Source organism: Ochlerotatus camptorhynchus, unplaced genomic scaffold (genome assembly GCF_037179485.1).
Source record: "Ochlerotatus camptorhynchus isolate MF236.1 unplaced genomic scaffold, CSIRO-AGI_Acam_v1.1 ptg000014l, whole genome shotgun sequence".
Lineage (NCBI taxonomy): Eukaryota > Metazoa > Arthropoda > Insecta > Diptera > Culicidae > Ochlerotatus > Ochlerotatus camptorhynchus.
In genome coordinates this window covers 1205015-1213767 of record NW_027040506.1, presented here as the reverse complement: position 1 = coordinate 1213767, position 8753 = coordinate 1205015, and the positions used below count along the sequence as shown (strand labels likewise).

Here is an 8753-nt window from a genome sequence, read left to right as displayed (position 1 = left end):
AACAGATAACATGATATGTGCTTCAAAATTGATCGATTTTAATCAAATCGATTGTAGAGTGCGCGGAATTACTACACGTGTGGAATAACCCACGTTCAAGGTACGCAGTTTCCCAAATAGAAACTATCCTGCTGATGTTTTGGTAAACATTCATAAATGAAATTATGCTGATAGTATTTATTTTATTTTAAAGTAAAAAATATAACATGGTTATGTTTGTGATTTTGTAGAAAATGTACATCCATATAAACGAAGCCTGGGTGATTGGTGACTGTAAAAAGATACATTTTTATTTAGTTTGAAATCGATTTTATAGCACACACGAAGATTTAAACAAATGGCAACACTGCATGCGCGAAGGTGCTTTATGAGTCAGTCGATCTAAATGACGTACGTTCTTCCTCCTCTTGGGTAGGGGAAGAATATTGACAAAGTTAAATGAAAATCATTTTTTCAACAATACTCGTCATCAATGTTACCTTTTCAATAATATTGTCAGTATGTCAATTTACTGTCAATATATTGACCCGTGTAACGAGCGTTTTAGCGTGTTGTCATTAATGTTGTCAATATTTATGCATTGATAATATTGTAAGGAAAATTGACAATACGATGTTTGTCAATATATTGACATGTGTAATGGGCTCTTTAGATCAAACAATTTCATTCTCTAGGTCTAGGAATTATCGAAAGAATTGTGACGCCATGAAAGCTGTGCTACACTTCATCGTTAGCTTAGTGAGTATCATGTTTGCAAGGACTTCCCCCACTCAATTTTGCGAGTCGGTGACTCTCTGTCAATAGTGAAGTGACCAAAGTCACGTCGTGTGACAGAGACCAACACGACTCGCAGAGTAGGGGGCATTAGCGCCATATTCGAAGCGGTTCCTAAATCGACGTACTCAAGCATGTTCGACTATTTTCAATCATTATTTTTGAAATCGAACTTCTGTAAATATAAGTCCCAGTGCTCTAGGGACGAGTGCGTCATCATTAGGAACGCGTCAAATATGGTGCTGGTATGGTACCTTCGAGGAATCAATTATCCTTCGGACTCAATCTGGAAATATTTTACAGTGACCTTAAGATTGTGTGGTTTTATCGTAAAACATGTTAAGAGCGATGCAAGGAGTGTGATATACTAACGAAATGTCATAATCGGCAGATTTTGTGACGTTTTGACGAACGATAATTTTTTAGTCATTTGATAAGTTTTAATATTCATTAGTTCCAAATTCCTACTGCGCACTTCCAATAAGTTGTTTTACGTTAGTTGATAACGTACAGGAAGCTGGTTCCAACATTCAGATTCTTAATCGTACCGTTGGTAAGGAACAGCTGCTTTTTAGCCTCATCGATTCTGAACGTTCCTTCTTCGATGATCAACTTTCCAGCGCGGTAGTCTTGGAAGGTCGGTGGCCTTCTCGGTCCCATAACGGGATCTTCAAATCGCAAAATTTCCAATGCCGATAAGTCAGCTGTAACGAAACATAATTTAAATGTGTCAAGGAATTTCAACAAAATTGAATTAAGCGACCTACCTTTGAATTCAATCTGCTTGGCAAGTTTTTCCCGGAACTTCGTGCTGGTGTCACCATCACTTAGATTCAAAGTCACCGTAAACAGTCCGGATCGTTCGATCGGATTTTCCAGCGTCACGGAGACGAAAGGTTTTACCGTAAATATGACGTACGGAGCTCCCGGTCGGACTTCCTCCTTCATCTTCTCCGGTGCATCCGCTTCGTCGGTGAATCGAATGTGTAGGGATTCTAGTTCCAGAGTGTTCTTCAAATATTCAATGTTCTTTTCCAGCACTTCCCGTTCGTCAAAGTCCAGTGTAACGTCCATAGCGCTCTTTCCCGGTCCACCGGCCGATTCGACGCGTTCCCGCACCATCTGAGCAAACGGCATTACTCGTTTCATAAACTTCTTCAAGACTTCTTTTTTGCCCAGCTCTACGGAAATAACCTTATTATCCGGAAGAGTGTTGTTCTTCTCGTACAATTCTCGCATCGTGTCCAGCACGCAGCTCTGCCATGGTGGGAAAGATTTGGCTACCCAAATGGTTCCCTCGCTGGGTTTGATTGCTGCAGGTGCCGTTTTGCCACCCTTGGTTTTAGTCTGTGAAATAATCTTCAAATTGACACGGAACGAATGGGCGGCATCCATCAAATACGCAGAGCATTTGATTTTCTTTTCGTCAATAGTGCCAACCTGAGGCCAGGCCGCTTTTAGGATGCTAGTTTTGTTACCCAACAGCTGCCACACATGTTCGGCAACGTGTGGGCAAATCGGAGCCATCAGCAGAGCCTGACGGCGAATGAACTCCATCGCCAAGTCCACGTGCATTCCTTCCGATCCACAAAGTTCCCTGTACTTGTCACGAGCTGACTGGAATTCGAAGAATCCTGTCCTCAGAGCTTCCTTGTACAGCATCTTTTGGAAGAAATCGTCAGTCTCCTTCACCTTCAGATTCATTTCGCTCATGAAAACGGCATCGTTGAAATCGTTCTGCGGTCCCTTTCGCAGCATGGCCTTCGCAGCGAGAGTCTCCTTCACCCATTCGATGAACGTGTACAGTCGCAGGATTCCCGCATCGGCACTACTTTCCACAAAGTTGGCATCCTCAATGCTGTCACCAGCATCGGCCAGGCAGAGTCGCGTTCCGTCGGCACTGAACTTGGAAATCGCTTCGTACAGGGTCAGGAAGTTACCATCCGATTTGGACATTTTAGCCGAGTTCAGCAGCAGATGACCGTTGCAGCGGATACCGCGGGGCCACTTGGATGGGTCGTTCGGCCACATGGCGACGTGGTTGTACAGGAAGAAAGTCAAATGGTTCTGGATCAGATCCTTGCCGGAGACACGCAGATCTACGGGGTACCTGTCAAGGGCGGTAGAATTGATAAGTGTTATTCAATGGCATTTTGTTTTCCGCGAACCATTAGTGGTGAAGATGAATAGAGGAGTGTACGTTAGAAATTTAACCTCCAAATGGAAGTGAAGCTTCTAATAATTTACGATAGAGAAACGGGAATTACAGAACAAAGAGGCAACAAAAAACAAACCTACCAAACTTGCGACTAAAACTGGTTATATTGATTTATTAAAAGAAAAAGAACCACTAAATTGAACAAGATAAAGGAAACATAATAGATTCAAAACAACAGAATAGAAGATATGAAAAATTGTAGTAAAGCACTAAACAATACACAACATACCAAAAGTGAACAAAAGGTAAGTATATAAGAAATCAAAAACAATAACATAAAAATTATAACACCAACAACAATTCAGCGAAGCACAGCTTAAACAATAAAAAGGACAAAAAATATAACGTATAACAAAAAACAGAGCAGAACACAACACATATGCTAGGAAGAGAAGCAAAAAATAAACGAAAATGGGAAAAGAAAACCGGAAATTATACCACCGCATTGAAAATCATTACTGCTAAAAAAAAGGACCGACCAAGTCCTAAGCAACCCCCTTACCAATAATTAAACTCCTTCTTCAGCTTTTCCAGGTGCTCCTTCTTGATCTTGGTCATAGCGGGGAATTTGGCCTCCTTGAAGAAGATATAGTCCCAAACTTGCGCCGTCATATCGGCCGGTTTAATTCCCAGCGGACTCGGTTTCTCCCCACGGAACGAACCATCCTGTAGCAGGTGCACCACCGTATAGAACGCCATGTAGATCGTCGAATCCGACAGCGATTCAATCAACCACTGGTCATCCCAGGGTAGTTTCGTTCCCAGACCGTAAGTTCGCGAACAGGCATACTCGTGCAGCCAGTCCAGACAGTGTTCGAAGTTCCGGGCGACTTCGTCGTGATAGACCTGCATCGTGCGGAGGTGATCCGTCGTCGTCTTTTGCCAGCTCTCTTCACCGTAGTTCAAATACCACTGGTTGCATAGGGCCACTACGCAGACGTCTCCTGAACGTGACATGATGGTTTTCTCCGGTTCGTAGTACACGTCGGCTTCGTTCCGTTCGACCAGGTATGCCTTAAGATCCTTTTTCACGTCCTGAACCTTTTTTCCTGCATGTTCACCAACGAGGAGCACTCCGTCATAGAAGCCCTTCAGGTAGACCAGTTCTTTAGCCTCTGTCAGCTTGTCACGATCGTTCTGACTTTGGACCTTGAACTTTTCGTAGGCGTAAATAGCGCTCAACTTTCCTAGTCCAGGCACTTCAATGATTGGAATCGGTTCAAAGGGCAACACCATTTCGTCGGTAATGGAGTACTTTTCCCTGAAGGCAGCCTTTTTCTGCAGATCGAGCAGCGCGGCATAATCGTCGGGGGAATCCGACGGCACCGAAGTGACAATGCCCGTTCCTTTGTCCTCCTTGATCGACAACATTGGGAGTGTATAGATGACCTTATTCGGAGTCAGAGGAGCGGACAGTGCTAGTCCTATAATTTCCTGACCAGTAAGCTCAGCGATTTCTTTTACTTGACCTTCCACTGCGGTAAATCCCTGGTAGGCCATATTCCGAGCAGAGCGTCGAGTACAAATCCATACTTCTCCGTTACGATTGGTTTCAAAGGCGATGTACTTAATGTCCGGATGCACCCAGCAATTGGTTTGGCCATACATAGTTTCCGGTCTCAAGGTTCCGCAAACCAGATAGACAGGTGCCTTGACGGATGCCAGCTTGGCTGGCAGTTTTCCCGTAATCTTCATCTTAATCAAAGTGTACTCCTGAGGTCCGACACCTTCTCCGGACGATCGGTCGTGATCCATGCAAGGTTGTCCGTCCTTCGGGGAGAAAATGCTATGCCTCTTTCCGTACATAATCTTTCCCCGCGCCTTCAGATGATTAAACTGCCAGCGAACGAACGAATCAAAGAACGGATTAGCGTCCGTAGTGATGAACGTTCTCCTCCAATCGATATGACATCCAATCGCCTTCAGATCCTTAATGGCCAACGGCGGGAAGTAGTCGAGCCAGTGATCCGTATCGGCAAACTTCTTAATCTCCGTATCATTTAAGCCCAGACTTTGCATAATCTGCCATTGGTACTTTGCCGCTCCCGCCTTGGCCACAGCCTTACTCTTCTTGCCCTTGCTCTTATCCTTCGGAACGACGTCTCTCTCCTCAACGACCTCCACTTCCTGGTCGGCCGGGAACACCGGAGGACAACCGAACGTTTCCATCTCTCGTTTCAGCTTATCCGCACAAGCCTTGATGGGCATTCCCGTACAGTGAAATCCAAAGGGAAAAAGAACCTGCTTTCCCTTCAGTCGCTGGAATCGAATGGCAAATTCCGCTTTCGACAGTGAAAACGTATGCCCCAGATGGAGTCTTCCGTTCATGTATGGGAACGGGAAGGTGACCAAGAATTTATCATCCGGACTTTTCCTCGGAGTAGCGGCTGCATTGTTTTCGTGCAGTTTTTCACGATCCCATCGTTCCTGCATCTCCCGCTCGATCTTCTGCAGGTATTCCACCTTGAAGGTTCCCTTCCTTTCCGTAGCCTGTGGGAAGATAAATGGGATTCTCGTTAGGGAAAAATGTGTAAATACTTGACGAGATTGCATCACTTTGTTTGCCATGAACCAAAACCAGATCTTACCATTTTCAGCGTCCCTTGGGTGATTACACTATATTCCGCGAAAATGCACCTTTTTATCCGATTTTACAAGCGAAAATGCTGAATATCCGTGTCCACATGGAAGTTTTGGGCCGGTTTATCGGAAAAAGAACGATTCACCAAACACGTCCTCGGTGTTTTGGCGATTTCTGACAGTTTTGACACGCGCGAGTCAATGGAGTGGCTGGCAAGTAGACCGGTTAGATGGATTCGAGCAATTCAGGGTTCGTTGATATAAAACGTAATTAATGTTGTGACCACCGACATTCGAAAAACGCAATATTTTGAAAATTTTACTTCTGGAACCACGAGAAAAGTAGCCAAAATGTGTGCGTTTCATAAAAAAAATGAAATTGCTGGTCCAGTTTTTTGTAAAATCACTGGTTAAAAGTTGCGTCAAAACTGCGTGACAAACCTAAAAAAATTTGTATTGTTATTTTGCTTAACGACGTGTTCAGGGTATTATTCAATCCATTTGTGGAAAAGTTCTAACATTTGGGTTATCGTTCGGGTATCGATTTTTTTATTGGGGAAAGTGGTCTATTGTTTCTGTTTTTTTGTGCAAATTGCATTGTTAGGCGTTAAGAGTAGGGGTGAGGGTGGATTTGTTCTAGGAGACAACTGGGATGTAGATTTGAATCCAGTTTTGATGGTTAATTTTCAAGCTTATTGGTTTCTTTTTTATATCTTTACTAGCTGAGTGTGCCCGGCCTTGCTATACCCCCTATGACCTCCACATGCCAAATTTGGTTCCATTTGCTTGATTAGTTTTCGAGTTAGGCAGAAATTTCTGTTTCATTTGTATGGGAGCCCCCCTTTGTAGAGAGGTTAGGGATCTCGAACCATCATAAGAACCTTTTCCTGCCCCAAAAAGCCTTGCATACAAATTTTTACGCCGATCGGTTCAGTAGTTTCCGAGTCTATAAGGGACAGACAGGCAGACAGACAGACAGAAATTCATAAAATTTTTATATAGATATATAGATAGATTAAGGGGGTATTCCCGATCTTTTTTTTCAAAAAATCAAATTTTTTTTTCACGTTTTTTTGTACTTTAGACTATATACTTTCATCCCCCCAAGCCGTTTTCCGATCAGCGAATTCGGTGTCCAGGCATAGCTGACTAATGGTAAGAACCCCCAAATGGTTTTAACTAAAGTCAAAACTTTAAACGCGTTTTTCTCGAAACCACATTTTTTTATCGGGCGAAGATTTTTCTCAAAAACTATAAGAGATATTGACTTGAATCTTTGCGCATTTTGCGCAATTCTTTGGAGCTTCTCCCACTTTTAGCCAAAAATATTAACATTTAACATTGTTTGAAGCACCTTAAAGCTGCAAAAAAGCGGGCTAAAAATCACCTGTTTTTTCATATGGCCGCCATTTTGTTAATTTGCAAGATTTTTTGCTGCCAACGGGAGAAGCTCCAGAGAATCTTATGCAGATTATTAATTTCATCACGAAATCTGTTTCAGATGAAGCCGTTCCAGAGAAAAGTCTTCGCCCGTCCAGGCGTTTGCGGCGAACAAGGGTCTGTTTGCCGCCATTTTGTGACGTCAATAATGTCTTTTTTATGTCGAAAAAAATTTATTTGTAAACTTTAATGTTCAATAAACAAGAATCCCAAAGAGTTAGGCGCATTACTATTCATTTTCCTTGAAAAAAAATTAATTGAAAAACAGGCCGAAAAAAGGCAAAAGATTGGGAATACCCCCTTAAGGAGACTTTCAGCCCTGGGCTGGTTCGTCTCCGGAAGGTTATTGGTATTTTTGATTTTAATGTGTGCAAAATTTCTGTCACAACTATCAGTGATAATTAACATGGATAATAGTCAACAGGGACTGCAGGAACGAATCAAAACCCTGCAAAGAAGAATATAAAAACCATTTTTGATTCCAATGTTTGTATTACGTAATATTTAATTGGACCCTAACGGCAGTGCAAGTCAGCTAACTTGCACTCAACTTCGGTGTCGCGTGCAACAATACAACTGCTCGAAACAATAACCGAGGAAAATATTGAGCAACTGTCACCTTTTGTTTACGCCTTCCATTCGTCTATTTACATCTGCGAGTGCTGGACCGCCATCGGATTGCTTCCTGGATTTTCCGCGAAAGATTCCTCTTGATTTACCTTTTTTCGCATCTCAGTCGACCCACTAAACCAGCAGTCAAAATGTCTTATATGTTAGCACATTTACACAACGGATGGCAAGTGGACCAGGCCATCCTTTCGGAAGAGGATCGAGTAGTGGTAAGTAGCACTGATGGTAAATCTTGAATCTCCGGAGACATTCACTTTCCGTTAATTCTAGGTAATCCGCTTCGGGCACGATTGGGACCCAACTTGCATGAAGATGGACGAAGTGCTCTACAGCATAGCGGAAAAGGTGAAAAACTTTGCCGTCATCTATCTGGTGGACATTACGGCCGTTCCTGATTTCAACAAAATGTACGAACTGTACGACCCGTGTACGGTGATGTTCTTTTTCCGCAACAAGCATATCATGATCGATTTGGGCACGGGTAACAACAACAAGATCAACTGGCCACTGGAGGATAAGCAGGAGATGATAGACATCGTTGAAACGGTCTATCGGGGTGCGCGCAAGGGTCGCGGTTTGGTGGTGTCTCCCAAGGATTACTCGACGAAGTATAGGTACTAGGGCGTGTGAAATGAGTGTCGCAAAGAATGTGTGTGTAACATAAATTAGGACTATTTAACAATAAATTTCTTAAATTATAGATCAAATGTAAACCCGTCAAAGTTTGCCAGTAGATATCACATTTTTATTCTTCAGCTTGAGCTGCATTCATTCTTTTGCAAAAGATGTTTCAGGTACAATAGGGGGAGTGGTAGGGGGTTTGGTATTTAATAGGGTAGAGAACTAGTTCGGCCTAATCGTCCATTTTGGGCCTATCGAGCAGAACACTTCAAATAAATCCATGATTTCAGAGTTAACATGTCAATTATGCGTTTGGTACGATACTTTAGTTAATAAGCTACCGAACGAAGTCAATGAGAACGCGTGATATGAAGGTTTGCACCCATTATTTCCAAAATCAAAAGAAGCGCTCCGACCGAATCAATTTTTATCTTCATCCAATAGGCCGAAGTAAATTCATTTTCAATGGCGTTTCAATGCGCTAGGCCGG

General features: G+C 42.9%; 2 protein-coding genes across 2 annotated transcripts; one reads left to right on the top strand and one right to left on the bottom strand.

The window, feature by feature from the left end:
- Nucleotides 1-1185: 1185 nt before the first annotated feature.
- LeuRS (Leucyl-tRNA synthetase) lies at nt 1186-5732 on the bottom strand. The gene is made up of 4 exons (XM_065222122.1): nt 5581-5732; nt 3495-5482; nt 1542-2884; nt 1186-1478 (listed from the first exon to the last, which is right to left on the bottom strand). The coding sequence occupies exons 1-4, from the start codon at nt 5581-5583 to the stop codon at nt 1270-1272; spliced, it is 3543 nt and encodes a 1180-aa protein (XP_065078194.1). The 5' UTR covers nt 5584-5732; the 3' UTR covers nt 1186-1269.
- A 1942-nt stretch (nt 5733-7674) lies between these two features.
- On the top strand, nt 7675-8313 carry Dim1 (thioredoxin-like protein Dim1). Its single transcript, XM_065222437.1, has 2 exons — nt 7675-7851; nt 7913-8313. The coding sequence occupies exons 1-2, from the start codon at nt 7774-7776 to the stop codon at nt 8261-8263; spliced, it is 429 nt and encodes a 142-aa protein (XP_065078509.1). The 5' UTR covers nt 7675-7773; the 3' UTR covers nt 8264-8313.
- The last annotated feature ends 440 nt before the right edge of the window (nt 8314-8753 follow it).

Excerpts from the sequence above, each read along its gene's own strand:
- LeuRS (XM_065222122.1), bottom strand. Across the intron at positions 2,885-3,494 it reads AAGAAGGAGTTTAATTATTG|GTACCCCGTAGATCTGCGTG; the intron begins GTAAGGGGGTTG and ends CGCCCTTGACAG. Across the intron at positions 1,479-1,541 it reads CAAGCAGATTGAATTCAAAG|CTGACTTATCGGCATTGGAA; the intron begins GTAGGTCGCTTA and ends GTTTCGTTACAG.
- Dim1 (XM_065222437.1), top strand. The coding sequence starts at position 7,774 with ATGTCTTATATGTTAGCACATTTACACAACGGATGGCAAGTGGACCAG. Across the intron at positions 7,852-7,912 it reads CGGAAGAGGATCGAGTAGTG|GTAATCCGCTTCGGGCACGA; the intron begins GTAAGTAGCACT and ends CGTTAATTCTAG.